At 40.4% G+C, this 21,290-nt stretch overlaps 1 protein-coding gene across 1 annotated transcript; it reads right to left on the reverse strand.

The window, feature by feature from the left end:
* Window positions 1-10,292: 10,292 nt before the first annotated feature.
* Window positions 10,293-13,398, reverse strand: LOC137726338 (uncharacterized). Its single transcript, XM_068465253.2, has one exon. It carries the CDS (start codon window positions 13,355-13,357, stop codon window positions 10,418-10,420), a length of 2,940 nt encoding a protein of 979 aa, XP_068321354.2. The 5' UTR covers window positions 13,358-13,398; the 3' UTR covers window positions 10,293-10,417.
* Between the last annotated feature and the right edge of the window lie 7,892 nt (window positions 13,399-21,290).

Consider the following 21,290-nt stretch of genomic DNA (forward strand, 5'->3'; position numbering starts at 1 on the left):
AACTTTCTAGAGGTGACGCCAAATGCACACTTTAACAGGGTCATCTTGAGGTTGTATTTTCGCAGCCTTCCGAACACTATTCGTAAATCCTTCAAGTGATCTGATCTTTTCTTTGTCTTGACCACCACATCATCTACGTAACACTCTACGTTTTTGTGTAGCCATGTCATTGAAGATTTTTTGCATTGTGCGTTGATATGTAGCTCTAGCGATCTTCACACCAAAGGGCATCAACTTGTAGCAGTAGATACCTTTTGGAGTGCAGAAGGCTGTTAGTTCCTCATCTTCGAAAGCTATACGAATTTGATTATATACAGAAGAACCGTTCATGAATGACAGTGCCTCATAGCCAGTGGTTGCGTCCACCATCATTTCGATGATTGGCAAAGAGAAGTTGACCTTCAGGCAATCATCGTTGAGGTCCTGGAAATCTATGCAAACACGTATTTATCCAGATTTCTTAAGGACAATGACGATGTTGGAGATACACTTGGGGTATTGCACCTCTTGAATGAAGCCTGCTTCGATTAGCTTGTCAATCTCAACCTTAATTTGTGGGATGAGCTTGGATTGATAGGGTCTTTGAGTTTGCTTTATCGGTCACATTCCAGGCTTGACTGCAAGATGATGCACATCGATGATAAGGACAAGGTCGGGCATTTCTTTGTAGTTCCAAGAAAAGACGTCTTTGTACTCTAATAGTATTTGGTAATACTCATTTATCTTGTCCGCACTTAGTAGTGCACTTACAATGATAGGTTTTGGTTCTTCGCTTGTGCCTAAGTTGAGTTCCTTGAGATCATCAATCATGGCTTGCCCTTTATCTTCGAGCTGTGATGGCGCAGCAGTGACATCTTCCTCGAGGATTTCGTCTTCTTTGCCTTCTTGGATCATGATATGGAAGACACCTTGGACCTCTTCTTCAGTGCTGTCCTCTCGAGCTTATTGGTATGAAGATTGTCCAGTGTGGATGATGGTGCGCTTTCTTACTTTCAGTGGTCTATTTGTGTCAACCTCCAAGATTGCTTGGTGTTTCATCCTTGAAAAAATCGAGCTTTGAACGTCGCCTTTTTCTGCTAACACTTCAAGTTTTTCTTCCTTTGGCGTTGTCTCCCTCTTTCTAGAAGGTTTTTTTATTGTCTTCAAGTCTTTCCAAAGCTGACCATCGCGGAGAAGAGCTAGTCGTGTTACTTTGTTTCTTAGGTTTTGACAACCTTTCAAAAATAGAGCTTTGGGATGTTCAGTCTTGACCACCAATGCTATCAAGTGCCAAAATTCTGGGTCTTGAAGGATTCATCTTATCAAAAACTGACGTCCGAGGGGCGGGTTTAGGTTTCTCTTGATCTTGTTCAGTGGTCACCCTGATGTGTTGAGCATTAGCGTTTTTCGTTTTGCTTGAAATTTTCACGGGTGCATTTGGTGTAAAGCCAAGGTCAGCTTTGTTGTTGTCAACTCCATAATATGCTCCTTCAGCTTCTTTTAAGTCTCGGTGAGGTTACGGTCTTTATTGTTGACGATGTTTGCAACCTTTTTTCCAGGATTTGAAGAGAAAGCGAAGTCGTACCTAGCATTCGATATGAGTTTGTAGGTGTTTGGATCAAAACCTTCTTTGGTCTTTTTGGTTGGAAGAAAGCTTAGTTCCACCCCCTTTGGTAGGAGCGTTTATGAAGCTTTGTGGTGGTCATGCAACCTTAGCATCGCCTAGCTATGTCAGAGGCAAAACTACATTCGTCTTGAGCAACTTTACATCATTTTTATGCCACTGTGTGTCGGCTTTGCTTGCTCCAATTTTGAATAGGGATTGACCGTTCGTTCCTCTCAACATCAAGATGTATCGAAAAACGGGTGTGTTCAGTCCTTTTGAGGACATACTACTCCATTTGGTTGTTGCAAGTTTAGCAGACTCATCATCGTTTTTGCTTGAAGATGGCACGACTTCTCCTTCATGGTTCTTGGGCACGGCTTGCCACTCTTGCTTTTTAGGTGTTGCTTTGCCCGTAGATTTGATCTCTTTTGGAAATGCTTCGAGCACTATGTCTTTCTCCATGTAGAACTTGGCGTCTACGAAGTGTGATTCGACTTTGGTGAATGGCTTGGTATCACCTTGGATCACTTTCACTCCTTCCTGGTAGAATGGGTGGATGGCACTACTCTATTCTCGTGGATCCAAGGCCTTCCTAATAGCAAGCTGTAGGAAGTTCTTGCATCAATCACGTAGAATATCGTGCTTGATTTGAGTTCACCAATGGTCATCTTCATTTGGATCATGCTCATCGCTCTTTGTCCTCCTTGGTTAAAACTCTGGATTAGCAGACGGCTTAGGGATAGTTCATCCACCTTGATGCCGATTATGGTCATTGTTGATTTTGGCATGATGTTTATGGCCGATCCACCATCCACAAGCATGCGATTGACTATGCTCCCTTACGTACCCCAAGACAAAGAGATGACTGCATCATGGGCGGCATAACATGTGGCATATTCATGTGGCTAAAGCTTCAAGCCTTCGTCCTTGCTTTCTTGTACCTCATGGTCGTCGGGACTCGCCAATACCGTTATTAGTGCTTTTCGCATCTCCTTAGGCAATCGTAATGCTTCCTCGATGCTAACATGTGTCGGCAGGCCTTCTTTAGGCATGAAGGTATTTTCTTCCTCAATAGCGATAACTTTACTTTTTTAGGGTTCTTCCATCTCTATTTTCACCATGTGACATGCAACGGTAATGCACTATTGGAAGAAGTCATTCGGGAAGTAGTCATGCAAGAAGACATGAATACGTGGCTCTTGCTCCATAGGTTCCCCAGCGTACATTGGCTTAGTAGCTTTTACGTTTCTTTTAGGTTTCCTACTGTTTTAGTTGCGGTGCTTTCTCCATTACTCCCCATTTGGCCTTATAGCTTGTCGTCCTGGTTTCCTCGTCTTTTTATAGGTCACCAATGTCCACCCTTTTTCATTGTCGATAGGTGCATCTTGGTTGCTTGCCCCTAGCGATGGTTATCCAGATGGTGCCATGTTACTTAAGCATTGGCGGGAGTGGTCATGCATCATTCAAAGAGGCACGGGATTGAAGGATCCAAATGCAATCGTAGTAGTGTGCATTGTGGCCGTGTATTCTAGGTCGAGTTCGATTTTCCCTTGTTGTGCCAGCTTCATGATGAGTTCCTTGAGGATGAAGCACTTGCCAACAGGATGACTTACGATACGACGGTACCTACAGTACCTGTATCGTTAATGCGATTCATCTCTTCTAGACACTTGCATTCAGGCAGCTCGATCACCTTTTTCTTTAATAGGTCGTCTAGCATTGCGTCCATGTCAGAGTCCGGAAAAGAGTATGTCTTTTGCTCCAGTTCCCTCAAGATGTTTTTGTACCTATCTTGGGTGTAAGAAGGCTTAACTCTCTTTATCTCCTTTGCTTTGTTCTTGGAGGAGATTTTGACAGATGCGGATAAGGTCTTGGTAGGGGTAGTGTTGATGGTAAAAACTTCATTAGCGGTTTCTTCCCGTGATTTTCCACTTTGGGAGCAAACACCTTGTCCTTCTTGAAGTCGGTGATTGGCTTTTTTTTTTTCCATGATGGGCGATGCTCAACTGTATATCGTGGGCGTGGGTGGCTAATTCCTCGAAGGTCCGTGGTTTGATGCCTTAAAGGATATAGTGTAATCCCCATTGTATGCCTTGGACGCACATCTCGATTGAGGAGATCTCTAAGAGTCTGTCTTTGCAGTCGAGGCTTAAAGTGCACCACCGGTTGATGTAGTTAACGACTCGCTCGTCCTTCCATTGCTTCGTACTTGTCAGCTCTAGCATGCTTACAGTGCGGTGAGTGCTATATAAACGGTTCAAGAAATCACGCTCCAATTGCTCCTAGTTGTTGATGGATTCAGGCTCTAGGTCTGTGTACCAGTCGAATGCATTCCCCTTCAGAGAGCGGACAAACTGCTTCGCGAGGTAGTTTTCTTCCGTCCCTACGTGGTTGCATGTTTTGACGAAATGGGCAACATGCTGCTTTGGGTTTTCCTTTCCATCAAATTATATGAACTTTGGTGGTTGATAACCCCTCGACATCTTGAAGGCGTCAATCTTCTTGGAGTAGGGCTTTGAGTACAACACGAAGGTATGCGAGCTCCATTCGTATTGCGCCTTAATGGTGTTGGTGATTATCTGCTACAGCTACTGAACAGAGAAAGATCCCATGAACACCGTTGCTTGGTCTAGCTCCAACTTCTCTTCGACTTTCTTCACCAGCAGCTTCTCTTCTTCGTCGGCTTTTCTTTTTAGTAGATCAACCTTTGGGTCGACTTTCATGTTGTGCTGCACCTCTAGTTGGTTAACGAGTGTGGCGATTTGCAAGTCTTTCTCCTCCATAGTCCGTGTGAGTTTTGGGATCGCTTCATTCATTTGAGCCAGCTGCTCCTCGATTGAAGTCGCTCCGATGGTCATGACTTGCATAGCTGTGCTACTGTATCGGAAAGCAGGGACTCGGAGTACTTCCTCAGGCTTTCTTCCCTTAGTGCCCTTAGCGAGGCTAGGGTAATCACAGGCTCGTGCCTCGGGTGCTCTTGTTCCTCCGACAGAGTTGATGCAGGGGTAAAAGATGTTGTAGAAAGAGCTTTTGCCTTGCTAAGAGTTGTGATGGCCGAAATGCCACAACTTACATCAAGGATGCTCTTATTCTTCGCGTTGGTTGTGGGAACAGCTTAAACCTTCATTTATGCCATTTGTGCCTTTTTTTTGCAAATTTGAAGAAAGAGATGAGAGGTAAAGATGGTCCTACTGGGCATGCCAAATTTGTAAACATGAATACTCTTGCAACGAATGACACAAGAACATGTGTACAAAATAATATTTTGTATTAATTTTGGGGCTACAATCTATTTTACAATTTGATCCTTTGATTTTATCTTCGTAAGGTGTAGATTTATGGATGGGCTGTTGATCCAAAGGGTCGTCGAGGCTTGATCTTAGGATAAAGGAGGATGAAAGGATCTTCCAGGGCCTTCAGGGCTTGATCTTGATGAACAATTGTGTGGATTCCTTCAAGGGGCCATTGGGCTTGATCTTGATGAACGAGCATGAATGGATCTTCAAGGGCCTTCGGGGCTTCATCTTGATGAACAGTTGTGTGGATTTCTTCAAGGGTTGTTGGGCTTGATCTTGATGAACGAGGATGAATGGATCTTCAAGGGCCTTTGGGGCTTGATCTTGATTAACGATGTACAGATCTTCAAGGGCCTTTAGGCTTGATCTTGATGAACGATGTACGGATCTTCAAGGGCATTTGGGCTTGATCTTGATGAACGAGGATGAACAGATCTTCAAGGGCCTTTGGGGCTTGATCTTGATGAACGATGTACGAATCTTCAAGGGCCTTTGGGCTTGATCTTGATGAACGAGGATGTTCTTCAAGTGCCTTTGAGGCTTGATCTTGATGAATAGTTGTGTGAATTTCTTCAAGGATTTGATGAAGAACGAAGAGAGCTTTCTTGATCCTTCGGGGATTCTTGGGAATTTGGGAGGTTGGATGCTTGAAAGCTTTAGAGTTTCATAGCTTCAAGGATTTGGGGAATTCTCTTCCAATTCGGAAGTAGAGAAATGTATATGTGAATTGGTCTTTTGAAATGGATGAAATGGCCTTGTATTTATAGAATTTTTCAAGGCCTAATTTTGAATATAATATTCTGATGAAATAATTCATTTATGCCAGGTGTTGACACGTGTCCTATTTGATGATTGTTTTGATTTTTTTTTTTTTTTTCGTTGAGTCACATGCTACGTGTAAAATTTACGTGACACGTGAACGTTGAAATTTTAATACATTGGTCATCATTTATTTCACCAAAATTTTGATGTGTACAATAAAGTCTTCATCTTTGTCACCCCCGCAACTCTCTCATGTACTTCATACAGTACCTCATTCCCATCCCTAAACTGCTTCCTTAAGAAACAAGTCAAACTCTTCAATTCCTTCACTTGAAACTTTTCAAACATAAATCGTGTGTACCATTTGGCCATTTGAGCTTGCACTAGGGTGCGAAATCTGCAATAGAGGGGTACGATTTTCATCATTATGGTCACCAACCACCTCTTTTTGACGTTGTTGTCTAAGGACTTGATTAAATCTAATTATGAATTCAATCAAATAGTGCTTTTTATGCACATATTGCTTAAAAAAGGAATGACAACTCTCAGCACTTTGACTACTTGACATTCTAGCTAAAAAAGCGTGCCTGCAAAATGCCGGAACCCAATTTGCATGCAACTCATAAATGTCCTTAAGCCACGTTTTATCAACCAACTCATGTTCTTCTGTCAACACCTTCCACCTTACCTCACATTCTTCTTTGCTTTCGATATCCCATATGTAATCATGCAAATCCTTGAAAACCCAACCATTGAACTTGTTAATCATGTGTCATATGCAGTACTAATGAAAGGTGGTTGGTACTTTGCTGCCAATAACCTTTGCTATGGCTTCATCTTGATTCATAATTATGACTTTTGGCGGCTCACCCGGCATTGTTTTAAGTATTTCTTCAAACAACCACTCAAAGCTCTTGATTTTTTCATTTTTTATGAATGCACAACCCAATACAGTGGTTTGACCGTGGTTATTAAATTCTAACAAATAAGGAAACATTATCCCATATACATTGGTATTGAAAGTAGTGTCAAGCATAATCACATCACCAAAATGGTCGTAAGCATGTTGTGACTTAGCATCCGCCCAAAAGAAATTCCCTAATGTTCCACCTTTGTCAATCTCCATCTTGAAATGAAATGAATCTTTTTCTCTTGCTCATCTTAAAATGCTCTTTCAACATTTCCGCATCATGCCCGATTTGATGAGCTTGCAATTGATGTTCGGCGTTATACATACCCTTGGAGGTACAACTAATATTTTTAATTCCTCCACTTTGCACCTCTAGTAAATCCACATGTTTACTTATTAAAATATTGGCCTACACACATTGTTCAATCATAATCTTCTTTGACTCTTAAACTCGACAATGTCATCTAAATAAGTATGATGCAGTTGACATAGGGTAGTTATGTCCTTCATTGAAAACTGTTACAACAAATGTTTCACAACCAATTCCTTCATTCAGCGCAAGTTTTGCCTTACACTTAGTTCTAGCATATCCCATCTTACCTTTCTTTTTAGGTCTGGGATTAGCATCCACCATCTCCTTGCCTTGTTTGCATTAAACAAATTATTTCCTTAACCAACATTCACCATCACTTGACTTTTTACTACTATGCTCTCGAATCCCAAACCCCACTGTAAGTGCATAATTGTTGTAAAAAGCATACTCTTTATCCAACTGCTCAAACTCCATTTTTAAGTTCTGTTTCAACTTATCGTCAATCGTTAGAAAAACTATTCAACCTTCCCTGCACCAGATTAAGCCCCTGTATCTACATCCTCTATTTCCACCACATTTTCATTTGTTTCTATTCATTCCCTCATCAAATTACACTTCTATGTCTACCTGTTACAAATCTACAAAACTACAACAGAATTTATCACAACCCCGCACAAGTTTTGCACTTATATATCTAAAGTCCAATTTCACAATTTTAACCAAGTAAAATCCTAGAATTACACAAACCGAAATGGAATGGAAATGCATCAGAACAAAGGTTCTGGATTTTTTCAGAGACTCACCTTCACAATCTTAGTTTATTCATAGATTTTGGATGAACGTCCCACTGGGCATGCCAAAATGTTGACCCTAAAACCTACCAAGCCTACGTGGTGTGTAGGCTGAATAGCTAATGAGTTAACTATGTCCTTCGATTGAACGCGGGGCGTGCCAACTTGACGACCGAGCTCGATCGGTAAGTGAATGAATGTGGTGATGGTGGTGTCGAACGTGCTGCTGATTTTTGTCTTATGATCGCGGCCAAGGAAGTAATTCATCTCAACCTCTAGGTTCTAGAGCTTGAAGATAAGGCTGCTAGTTTCTTTGAAGTTTAAGAATCGTCAGCACCGGGCTCGACCACTGTGACTATATTTGTGCAAATATAAGTGCACTGAATCGCTATCAAATTGTATGGACATAAATACTGAAAAGAGATAAGTGTCTTGATTGTAAATGTGGTTCGGTCATCAGAATGCCGAACTCTGAAATGTACTTATGAATATCCACTCATAAAATAAACTCAGCTTTTGATGTGTTGAGCGATGTAACCTGATAACACCTCACTTCGTCGAGAAGGCTAATGAAGTGACATTTCCCATAAGGACTCAAAAACTCCCTATTGGCCGAGACTTGGATAAATAATCAGTCAATCTCGAAGCAGTGCTATTAAGACTAACTGAAGATGCTCCTCAGTCGCCAGATTCTACAGCTCCAGTATTGTTAAGACTAACTAAAGGTGTCGTCGGTTGTTAACCATAGTATTGTTAAGACTAACTAAAGGTGTGCTTGATGAAGTTAGAAAGGTGAATGTTTTCTCAAGAATGAGAAGGTTTCGTGTAGATAGAGGGTTTATGCAGGGCATATTTGTTTGTGTGTTAGAATGAGCTTTGAATGATTCATTCCCTTCTCTATTTATAGTAATAATTCCCCACATAGCTGAAGTAGAATCCTACTCGGATTATAATTCTTCAATTTCTCCTTCATCCATTCTGAATGGGCTTTGGCCAATCTTAGTATATTTAGGACTTTGAATCCAGCCTTATTATCATCAAGTTTTAATCCTTGATCCTCAACATATGCTCCTTGATTCAAGGCATCACTGATATCTGAAGACTCCTTATAGTATCAAGACTTGGCCAAAATCCTATCCAAGTTTGATGAGAACAACTCCTGGTAAGACAGAACAACTCCTGGTAGGACACGTCCTATCCTCATTGGGCTAGGCTTTCCTTGGGAATATCCCAAGGCACCATTGGCTTTTCCTGTGGGCCGAGCCCATAACCGCTCTCATCCCAAAATTGTTAATTGGGTCCAAACACCTATACAACTAAAATAGTCAGTACAGTCCAAGGTGCCAAACGAGGCCACATAGTCTTCTTATTGACTAATAACGAGAGAAAAATGTTGAATTTGAAGTTTAACAAAACTATGAAGTTACTGATCTTTAAATCATAATTATATTAATTATTAAACTACTTTAATAAATTTGAAAGATGTTGCCTTGATCCCAATACTCAGATGTTAGATGGTCAGATAGAAAGAAAGGTAAATGTCCACTTCTCATAGAAATCCATAACTAAATGAATTGGCAGTGAAGTTTGATGACATGTTGGAAATGTGAAATCCATAACTAAATGAATTGGCAATGAAGTTTGATGACATGTTGGAAATGTGTAGTAAATTATATACACTTTTTTGTTGTTGTAATTGGACTGAGGAAGTTGAAAGAAATGTAAAAGAAAAGGTAATTAGGTTTAGGCCTAAACCACTGGACCATACAGTTGTTTTCCTACCTATTTTTGTCAAATTTGAACCAATTTTGATTGTGAGTTGGAGTAAAGCCGATAAAACTGAATTGTGCCTATCCCTATACACATTTGTACCTCTTTTCTATGTTTGCCCAGATCCTCAGTTTTAGGGGTAAGTGTATGGGAAATTGATTGTATTGATACTTCTACAACTCCTATTGTGTTTTTTTAGCATTTTATGAATATAATATTTTCAACTTGTAAAAATGTCGAACTTGTACTTCAATTTGCTTACATTTTCATCTCCTTTCTACCTCCACCCTTACACTATGTTTAACGGATCGATCTATTTTCCTTGAAATCCCACTTTACTCTTGCTCTTCATCCCACAACAGCAACACCCCCCTTCCCCAAAACCCAAATTTTAAATAGAATCATAAGCAATTTCATGTCTCGTTTAGATCAACAATTTTAATGTTTGTAAAGGTGTGACATTTCTATTCAAATAACTAAAAGCATGTTTGATAATGTTTTGAAAAATATAGTTAAACATATTGTTTGAATTTTGCAATTTTAAGTGAAATTTTGTAAAACCATATGTGCTTTCTAAGGAAGTGAATTTTCATAAAGCACTTGAATTTCAAAAATAAATGATGATGTGCTTAGTAAATGAAAGAACTTATAAGCAAAACTGACTTGCATATATACAAACTTCCCAAACAAGCCTTTACTGACAATGCAAACATTAATTTTGTTCATGATCAGCCACAACTTTCAATCATTTTTTCTCATTTTTCTATTTTATTTCTTTAGCAATAAATCCTCGATGAGTTAACACATATTAAGTATAAAGTTACATTAGAAAAAAGAGAGAACCAATCAAGTTGCAAGGAAGGTATTGAAATTGTAAATCTCACTGTATTTGGTAAGATTCTCAAGTTACAAGTGAACGTGTAGATGGTGTTTTGTAACTAGAGAAGAAAATACAAAATGAGGCAAACATGTGAAATGATAAACTACTACTCAATAGCCTGGGAACATTGGTGGTGGTGGCGATGAGTATAGTGCTCCAATGTTTGGTGGTAGCACAAAGTCTGGTTGGGTTGGTGGTGGAGACTCCACAGGAGGAGGCAAAGGAGGAGATGGAGTTGGAGCTGGGGGAGGAGGTGATTCGATTGGCGGTGGTGGGGATTCAACTGGTGGTGGTGGGGATTCAACTGGTGGTGGTGGGGATTCAACTGGCGGTGGTGGGGATTGGACCGGCGGTGGTGGGGATTGGATCGGCGGCGGGGGAGATTCGACTGGTGGTGGTGGGGATTCAACCGGCGGCGGTGGGGATTCAACTGGCGGCGGTGGGGATTCAATCGGCGGTGGCGGGGATTCGACTGGGGGTGGTGGGGATTCGATCGGCGGTGGTGGGGATTCAACTGGTGGTGGGGGGGATTCCACTGGTGGTGGGGGAGATTCGACAGGCGGTGGTGGGGATTGAATTGGTGGTGGTGATGGAGACTGGACAGGCGGTGGTGGAGACTCAATTGGTGGTGGAGGGGATTGGACAGGTGGCGGTGGTGACTGGACTGGTGGTGGTGACTGCACAGGCTCTGGAGATGGTTCTGGTGTTGGAGATGGTGATGGAGGAGATTGTACAGGCTCTGGCGTTGCTGGTGGTTGAACTGGATACAATGGAGGACCTTTAGGGCTACGGCCAATCGGGCTTGGTGCAGGTGCGAGTATTGGTGGCTCAACCTCTGGTGCTTTAGGAGGTTCCACCTCTGGTGTTGGAGGTAGCTCAGCCTTAGGAGTTGGTGGTTGCTCAACCTTTGGTGTTGGAGGTGGCCTAACCTTTGGTGCAGGAGGTGGCTCAACCTCAGGTGCTTGGGGTGGCACAATCTCAGGTGTTTGGGGTGGCTCAGCCTCTGGTGTTTGGGGTGGCTCAACCTTTGGCATTGGCGGTGGCTCAACTTTTGGTGTTTGAGGAGGTTCCGACTTAGCTGTTGGAGGTGGCTCCGCTTTAGGTGCGGGAGGTGGCTCAACTTTAGGTGCAGGAGGTAGCTCAGCTTTAGGTGTAAGAGGTGGCTCGGCTTTTGGCTCAGGTGGTGGCTCAGCCTTTGGCGTAGGAGGTGGCTCAGCCTTTGGCGTCATTGGTGGTTCAACCTTTGGTGTGGGTGGTGGCTCAGCCTTAGGGGTGGGTGGTGGCTCAGCCTTAGGGATGGGTGGTGGTTGGACCTTTGGTACCTCAGCCTTTGGCTCGGGTGGTGGCTCGGCCTTAGGGGTGGGTGGTGGCTCGGCCTTAGGGGTGGGTGGTGGTTCGACCTTTGCCATGGGAGGTGGTTCTGCCTTTGGTGTAGGTGGTGGCTCAACCTTAGGGGTGGGTGGTGGCTCAGCCTTAGGGGTGGGTGGTGGTTGGACCTTTGGTGCCTCGGCCTTTGGCGTGGGAGGTGGTTCAACCTTTGGTGTAGGTGGTGGCTCAACCTTAAGGGTGGGTGGTGGCTCAACCTTAGGGGTGGGAGGTGGCTTTGCCTTTGGAGTGGGTGGTGGCTCAACCTTTGGCATGGATGGTGGCTCTGCCTTTGGAGTTGGTGGTAGCTCAACATTAGGAGTGGGTGGTGGCTCGGCCTTTGGTGTGGAAGGTGGCGGCTTAGTCTTCGGTGTTGATGGTGGGGGCTCGACCTTCGGTGTGGGTGGCGGCTCTGCCTTTGGCGTCGGTGGTGGACTAACCTTTGGCGTTGGAGGCTTTGGTGTCTTAGGTTTCTCTGGTGTAGAAGAACCACCACAATTCTTGCTACAATCCACAGGCTTAGTTACCACAGGGAAACATGTCTTTGTGTTCTTTTGCTTAGGCCTTCCTGGCATACAATTGCCTGAGTCATCCAACACTATTTTCGATTTAGGATTTGGCATACAGTTTTGAGCCTCCCCACTAAAATAGTTGTAAGCAAATGTGAAATTTGCCAACTTAGGCAACGTGCAAATCTTATCAGTCACAAACCCTGTCAACCTGTTGTACCCAATATCCAATTCCTCAATGCTCTGCAGCCCGACAAAGCTCTTTGGCAAAGAACCTATAAATCCATTGTAGCACACATCAAAAACCTGCAAGTTTCCTAGGTTTCCAATCTCAGGAGGGAAGCACCCACCAAGCTGGTTGTTCATGAAGATTAGCTCATTCACGTTGTGCATGTTTCCAACGCTGTGCGGAATGCAACCACTGAAGTTGTTAAATGCAAATGACACAACAGAAACCTTGGAGTTTCCAATCGTCTCTGGAATCACCGACGTGAATCGGTTGTGGTTCAAGAAAATGGCATCAAACTCCTTGAAGAAAAGCTCTGGAGGAAGCTCGCCTTCGAAGCCATTGAACCTGAGGTCAAGGTACTTGCAATTAGGCCAGTGGAGGACGACTCCAGGAAAACGACCAACGAATCGGTTGTTGCTGATGTCGAACTCATACATGAGCGTCAGCCTCCTGAAGCTCTCTGGGATGATGCCACAGAACCTATTGGAGTTGATGTGGAAGAGTGCAAGGTCGGTAAGGAGCCCCATTTCGACAACGAGATGTCCTGCAATGTCTGCATGGTTAAGGTCTATGCCGGCCACCACATTCAAGCTCGAGTCATCGAGTGCTGGAGCGCAGAACACCCCTTTGTAGGCGCACACATTCTCCCCTTCCCAGTTGGCAGTGAATTTAAAAGGGTCGGAAAAAATAGCGCTCTTCTGTGCCTGGAGAGCGACATAAGCCCTCTTGAGCCTGTCGTTTTCAAACTTTAGTTTGACGTCGACTTGAACCTCGTAGTTGTCAGGGAGGTCGCCATTCTCCGGGAGAGAAATGAGCTGGCGGTGGGCTATGTGAGCAGCTTCATCATCGGTTAGGGCAAAGGAGAGAGCGGGAAACGAAGAGATGAGGAAGGAGAGGAGAAGAAAGCAGCAACCTGTGACCGTAGACGAGAGGAGAGGTGGAGCCATGGCTGAAGTGTGCTATCTTGGCTTGGCCCAAGGCTGTTTATAAAGATGAGGGGTAGAGTGGTGGAGGGAAGCTGTTATATGGTGTTGACATGTGATTGAATGGTGGGAGAAAGACGACGTCCTGGCGTTGTTTTAGCACCGAAAATTGTGGTGGTCTTCTCATTATTTACATGCACACCCACAAAATCTGGAGGTACGTTCAAAGTTTTAGACATAAAAATAGACGGTTGACAGGATCGTTGTTTTGGTGATAAACTGTCAATGTGGATTATTGAATTTAGTCTAATAAATAACTTGATGCATGGTTTAGGGTTTCCAGCATGCACAACGTTTTCTTGCTTTAAATAGCATGATATTTATGTTGACACTTTGGCATATTCTTTGGGCAGAAAATTAAAGAATAAAAAGAACTTAAAACTGGATGTAATTAAGGACTGAAAAGACCGTCAATAGGTTTTCCGATTTCTTATCGTATATGCCATTTTCCAGGTTATGTGAAGGAATAACATTGAATCAAAAGAGAAGATGATATGCTTCTGGTCAGAATCCAAAGTGAAGCGTGTAACTTGATAAAAATACGATATTATAAGAATTGGTATAAAGATGATAGGGCGCACAGGGGCGGCTTGGCCTCGGTAAAACCTTGACGGGACAGCCAACGTTAGAATAATTCTTTTGATTTGTAGGGAGAAGGAATGAGGTCGTCATCAAGATCATTTAGGACTTAATTAATGAAGCTTGCTGCTGTTGGTTTCTACTGATCTAAACTGTCAAACTGTTTTTATTGTTTGGAGACTTCGAGGGTTAAGCATATTGCCATGTCTGCGTCCCTAATGAGATTATGTGCTAACTTAATTATGCTTTATGACTTTTGTCTGTCTCAAACATCACTACGCTAAAAAGACACTTGGTGATAGTCTAATGCTATATTTTTTTTTTTAAGAACAAAAGCAATGACCCTGTTTTTCACTTTAAACCATATTCCTTTTGGTGTGTCCATTTGCTGACTTTCGTCTATTACGTACTTGGAGTGCGTAGATATACATGGAAGTTAGCAATTCAACTTGCTTCCCAAACAAAATATTGTACGATGACCAAATTGAAAAAAAAAAAACTACCGCGACAAAAATTAAAATCGAAACAAAACTCACTGACCAAAAGTACGTGCATGTTATTCTACAAAAAGTCTGAACTGACATAAGATGAATTCAAGGAGGGCTAGTGTTATAGTGGAACTCAAGCACCCTGACCCTCTCACCCAGATTCGAGGTTCCCACTCATTGGCGAAGTCAAGAATTGTTGATAAGAGGGGCAGAATTTTAAAGGGTAAACGGTCCAAAAAACAATTTAGACAGCTAGATCTTTTTTGTTTTTTTTTTTGAACAAACGATATTATCTACATTAATTAGGGGGAGGGAGGATGGGTTTAGCCTCATAACGGGCTAGCAACAATGTCGTTCAAATTCGTTTTTAGCGAGAATCGAATCTAAGATCTCTCATTTACAAGTAAAAAGGAATGTCACTAGACTATAGTACAAAGTGGCTGTTATAGTCCGTACCTAAAATTAATGTATTTTATTGTGAAATGTCCATAATGCCCCTAGTGAGGGGGTCTTGAATAAATATGGAGCTCTGAGTTTAAATTCAATTTCTCATGTCTTCTTATTTTACTAAATTAGTTTTCGTACTCACGAGTGTGGGTGAAAGCATAATCGAATTCCAAGTTACCACGGTTGAGTTGTTATTTTTAAGAAGCGCAAAATGATAATTTTCCATGGGGGAAAATTTCAGAGTGGGTTCGACTAACTCTCGGTCTCACTCTCTCTCATTCCCCATTTTCTTGCTCGACTCCCTCTGCAACTCTCTCTTCCTCTTATTTCCACCGAGAACCAATCTCAACCAAATCGTGGTCTTAAGCCACGTTATCCTTTTTCTGGGTGTTGTGGGGATCGCTGAGGTGGTCTTGCATGCGAGTTTTGGTGACCGGAACACGTTGAACTCGAGTGTGGAGTTCACCTCTCTAGCTTCACCCCTGCCTTGATGTTTTTAAGTTTTCTTTGGCGTATTTGACATCATTTTCAAGATGAAAATCATTTCTATTTTATGACATGTGCACATAAATTTTTCATTTTATAGTTTTAGTAAGATATTTTGGTGGGGAATACTAGGAAGGTTAAATTTGTAGATAAATTTTTTTAAATCAAATGGCACATAAATTGATGATTGAATTATGAATTAAGCGTTGATAAACGTGCTCATTCTTGTCGGTGACACATCATTTAGTTTGCAAATTTTACCCACAAATTTAGTCTCCCTAGCATTACCCTATTTTGGTAAATGTCAAATTGTCTTGGTAGTTGAAAGAGTCATTGCTCCCAAGCAGCGTCCCTCATTTAATCATTGACCCAATGTCCCTCATGTAAGAGTATTATTATTTTCATGTCAATGTCTTATCTCTTTACTCACTTTTTAATGAAAATTTTAATTACAAGTTTGTCTATTTGTAAAATGACAAGCAAAGAGTTTAAATAATAATAATAATAATAATAATAATAGGTTTTGGCATGAGAAAGGTAACAGGAACCCTAGACTTAAATTGAGTTGTGAAAGAAATAGACAATATGTAAGCCGATTTTACTAAAAAAACATAAAGAATGAGAATAAAAGAAATTCTAAAACGAAAAAATATGGATACCCTTTCTAAATGGGGTTTTGAGGTTGTGTGGTTCAATACTTTCCTCTATTCACATGGCTTTGGTGCCTTATCTCTCCCTTCCAACCACAAGTCCAGGACAACTGCACGAACCCATCAAAATTTGAATCCACCAATTAATCTCAACCGTATTTTCCACTTCCACCCTCAAATTCCTCACAAACCCACATCAAAGATCGCATCTTTCTCTGCTATGGCGATAACCCACAACCTCAAATCTAGGGGTGGGCATGGTGCAGTTCGGTGTTGTTCCATTCCTAAATCGGAACCGGAACAGGAAAATATCAACGGTTCGGTTCGGTGCGGTTCCGTTTAAATTTATTAGTAGAACCGTATGGTTCGGTATACACCGGTTCCGATTCGGTTTTAGCCGGTTTACGGTTCCAAATACTGAATTATTTGAACATCAAATCATCATGCATTCAAATACATCTTTTAAAACGGATTATATAAAGTTGCATACCACACATCTTGTTTAATGCAAATGTCTTTGGTAGTGGCACCAAGTCAACAAAAAGAGACAACTAAAAGAAATATGCATTGGTCAGTCAGTCAACAAACAAAAAAATGAAGAAGCAAAGTGCAGGTTTATTTCAGAGAGCAAGCAGGAGAGCAAGCAGCAACTCCTGTACACAATCAAACAACTTATTTCAAAGAGCAAGCAGAATCAAACAACTTATTTCAGAGAGGAAGCATGGGCTTCCCCAGTTTTAAAAGTTTGAAGTAGCAAACTACAAGTTTAACAATTAAACATAATTTGCTGACAAATATACCCACTTTTTCTGTATAATCATATCATGTAAAAGTGAAAGATTAAGGAGAAAACCCAGCTGAGCTCCAATGCTAAACCTATTCTCCAAAGCTACAAGCTGGATGCCCCAAAAACCTCTCACTCGAACAATTTAACTATCTCATCCCATATGATCTCCTTCATGTATCAGTTAATTATATATCTTATTCGTTGAATTCAAACTTATATATCTCAAAAATCAATTTAATAAGGAATGTGCTAAAAAATTAAAGTTACATACATACCATCACTAGTAAACAATGTTCTAAAAGTCGGTCTAGGTGGCCGCCTAGGAGCTAGGTGTTCGGTTGCCGCTGCGATTAGCTTCTAATCGGGCATAAAATCAAAAATATATTAGGCAAACGCCTGGGCGGGATTAGGCGGGACTAGGTGGAGTTATGCCGGTCTGGGCGGTGTAGGGCAGAGGCTACGCGGGCGTACGTAGAGCACGTCGGAATCTGGAAAAAATTGTTGCAGAGTCACCGTGCAACTCAGCTCGAGGAAGATGAAGATGATGTTTTGCTTTATTTTCTTTCTCCTTGGTTCATGTGCTAGTTAATTAGTTTATCTATTTTTTCTCCTTGTTTTCTGTGTTGTTTAATTTGTTTATTTGTTTTTTATCTTGGGAAGCATAAGGCTAATTTGTTTATTACGACTATAACATATTTATTTTGTTTTTAATATTATTTCAATTTTTGTCTAGTTGTAAACATGGATCATTATTCAATTTGCATGATTCAATTAAGATGGTCCCACCATCATTTATCTAGGAAAAACATCTATTGCAGCCTGCACGTTTTCTTTGAATGGTCCCCATCATTTTTTCTTACTATTTTTTATACCCTTTTCTTTTTCCACTTTTAATCCCGTTATTACTTTTCATTCTTTTTTTTATTTTTTTGTTGTAATGTTTTATTATTTTTTTTTTAAGACCACACCATATGTATTTTTATTATGTGCTTAAAATGCTCAAGCTCTCGCTTAAAAAAAGAACATATTATTTAATGTTTAAATTTGATTATCTTATAATTCTAAATAAAATTATGTATATTTTAGATATGAACAAACACTTATTTATACGATATATAATAAATTTACTTAAATCCGCTGAATATGTGGTTTTAAATTGTGAGCTTGTTGTACATGTGTCATCCTATAATACTCCTCACTATGGTTATATGGCATATATGCTTAATATGTTTTTAAATTTTTGACTTATTGGATACTCTTTTTGCATTTTATCATTCTTTTATTATCTTATCCATGGATTTCATACAAGTATAATTTTTTGTAAGTGTCAATATGCACTTATTTACAAGATATACAAGAAATTTACCTAAATTCGCCTAGGCCGTCTAGGAGCCCGCCTAGACCCTGCCTAGCCGCCTAGGCGCTAGGCACTAGCCGCCTAGGCGCTAGGCACTAGCCGCCTAGGCGCTAGGCACTAGCCCACCGCCTTACTAGCGCCTAACGTTTTTTAGAACTAGCACCTAGCGTTTTTTAGAACCTTGCTAGTAAAAGGTGATAAGTTAGGACTGAATAGCTTATGAATCCCCAATGCTAGATGTGCCACCATTTCTTTTTTCTAGAACATATAAAAATCAAGAACTCATTTGAAAATAAGAAAGTATGCAACAAAACAAGAGAAAAAACAAAAACAAAGTAATGAAAAGTAAATATTCATACCTGTTTCAAGTGCTTCATAAAACTCTATATCTTTCAAGATTGCCTCATCGTCTAAATGAGCATGCCAAATTGGTGGTGTCCCAAACCTAAAATTTGTCGCCAAGTGTTTTACCTTCCCACATGTCAATGTGCCTTTGACATTTTCCAATAATATACGATAATAACCATTTTGCATAGTTAATGTAGGTAATTATATTGCAGAATACATATGTTTCGGTGAAGTCGGTAACCCAAAAGAGCAATCAGCTTTAGAATAGTATGCATAAGATGTACATGTATATATGCAAAGTGCATATGCACAGATGACCCAGAAACGCACATCCTTGCAATTTCACCAAGTATTTTTAGCATCTGCATTGACACTATCAATAAGGATTTTTCCCTAATATTTTAAGCATCGCAATATTTTCTTCCTCAATTTGGACTGCTGTAATGATGACCAAAGATGCTTGTAACATCCATTTATTTTAACTCCTTCATCATGGTTATCTTTTTCAAACAGTTCCACTAGATTGTAATTTTATTACATCTTCAAATATATAAGAACAAATGAATTAGTTCTGGAATCATATTGAAGTGTATGGTAACCAAACAAGGAGAGTTAAAAAAAGAAAAAACAAGACTTTGAAAGTTATGGTACCTCAATCTAGTGGTTCATCAAGTAAACCATGTGAGTGAATCCAAAGGTGTAGAGATTTTGTATATTTAGTGCAGAGGATACAAGTGGGTGATGAACTAAGTAGAACTTGTGTTTCCTCTGTTTCTAAATTAGACACCGGCAAGGAATCCATCTGCAGGACGGGAGTTAAGGACTCAATTAGACAGTGTTAATCACATATATATATATAGCGCAAGTAAAAGAGAATGAACAACCAGTGGAGCTCAACCATATTCCTAATCTCAAATATGAGAATAGATAGAGAAAATACCAAGGAGGGAGGACGGACTGACGGAGGACGAAGTGTTGTGAGTTGTCGTGAAGGAAGGATGATGAGGGCCGTCGCAGTTAAGGTTGTGGGCTGAATCGCTTATTTTTTGGATGAGAGGTCGTGAGTGGGTGGTCGTTGGTCGGCTGTGTGAAATGGGGGAATTAGGAATGGGGTGTGAGTGAAGCCGTGTGTGTAAGTGAGGTGAGGGTGAGGTAAGTGAGAGTGAACCCTAATTGGGATGGAATCCACTACTTTGCAATTTGGTGAAACCAATTTTTCAACCTATTATACCATCACATGTGTGTGTGTGTGTGTATATATATAATTTATTTATTTATTATTAATAAAACGGTTTGGTTCAGTTCTGCCTGGTTCTTGGTCATTCGAAACTAGAACCAGAACCGGCTTGAACGGTCCGGTTTGGTTTTTGAGTCGAAGTTGACTTTTTAGGTCAACATGGTTATTTTCGGTTTTTTTTTTCATATGATTCGATGCGACTTTGCGTTTTGGTGGTTTTTATGCCCACCTTGCTCAAACCCCCTATTGGAAAGGGCAGTCACACATCATCAAAGATCGCATTGTTAGAGAAGACTTAATTATATATATGTATGTATGTATGTATGTATGTTTGTATGTATGTATGTATATAAGCACTGAATAATATGTAATTTTTTAAAAGAAGAATGTATATGTATAATGTAACAGTTTTCGGTTAATATTTATGTTGGTGTGATACAAAATATGGTTGGTCTTAAATAATAAATAAATAAATAAATAAAAACAAAGAAATATGTTTAATAAAATATGATGCTATTTAGTACTAAGATCTAATGATATTTCTTGTCACTTGTAAATAAGCAGTTTTAGGTTTGATTTTTGCCAAAGATGAATTTGAACTATATTATTGTTAACCCATTATGAGGCTGAACCCACCTCCCTGCATTTAAGATAGATAATATCATTTGTTCGTAAGTTTAATACAATATGGTGGGGTCTTAAAATATGGTGGAATACAAATTAATCGTTAAAAAAAAAAAATAAGGATAATAAAGCAAGTTTGAAGATGGTGGCCAGGGATCTGCTGTTCTGAACTTTGTGCCTCCTGCCATGTCTCCTTCTAATTATGTCATTTAACTTAACTCCCAATTCAACAGTGTTAACTTTTCTTAATTAATACTAGCATATGGGCACACACAAAGTGTGTGAGAAATTTTTTTATTTTTGTTTTTGAAATAGAAGGAGAGATGAAGAGAGTGATAGAGAATGTGAGAGTGGGAAGTTTTTTTTCTTTTAATTTTTTTTTATTAGAGATATGTTAAGATTACATGTAGGTGAGGCATTGAAAAAAAAAAAACAAAATTTAAACATTTTGTTTTTGCCCACTCACCCTTCTGTTTTGCACCCCTCCAAGTCCTATGTAGTTGTACATCTTGGTGGCTCACGAGGACTTCTCTACGGTTTTGACGATCTACTAAATAAGTGTAGGAATCTTTCTCCCTGTTTTGTATAACTAGCACTGAGTTGGTTTGACTGAACTATTGGATTGCCTATGCTCTGAAAACTTGTATTTGGTACTTGATCACTTTCACACACTTACTTATTATCACTAGATAAATTAGCTTAGGTTGGTTTTTATTTATTTGCATTTACCTATTACTATCATCACTTCTGTTGCGCACTTGGTTACGTCACCCTCACGTGACAGCCAACACATCGCGACTTTGGTCGAGGTCTGTCATTCTTTCAATTAGGTTTAAAAGGGTGTAATTATAATTTTATTGGTTTTTGGTTGACAAACAGAGTTTAGATTTGCTC

The sequence above is a fragment of the Pyrus communis genome, chromosome 5 (assembly GCF_041283825.1).
Source record: "Pyrus communis isolate YQ-2024b chromosome 5, ASM4128382v1, whole genome shotgun sequence".
NCBI lineage: Eukaryota > Viridiplantae > Streptophyta > Magnoliopsida > Rosales > Rosaceae > Pyrus > Pyrus communis.

What these genes read in the sequence shown, in the direction of transcription:
- LOC137726338 (XM_068465253.2), bottom strand. Translation starts at nt 13,357, where the DNA reads ATGGCTCCACCTCTCCTCTCGTCTACGGTCACAGGTTGCTGCTTTCTT.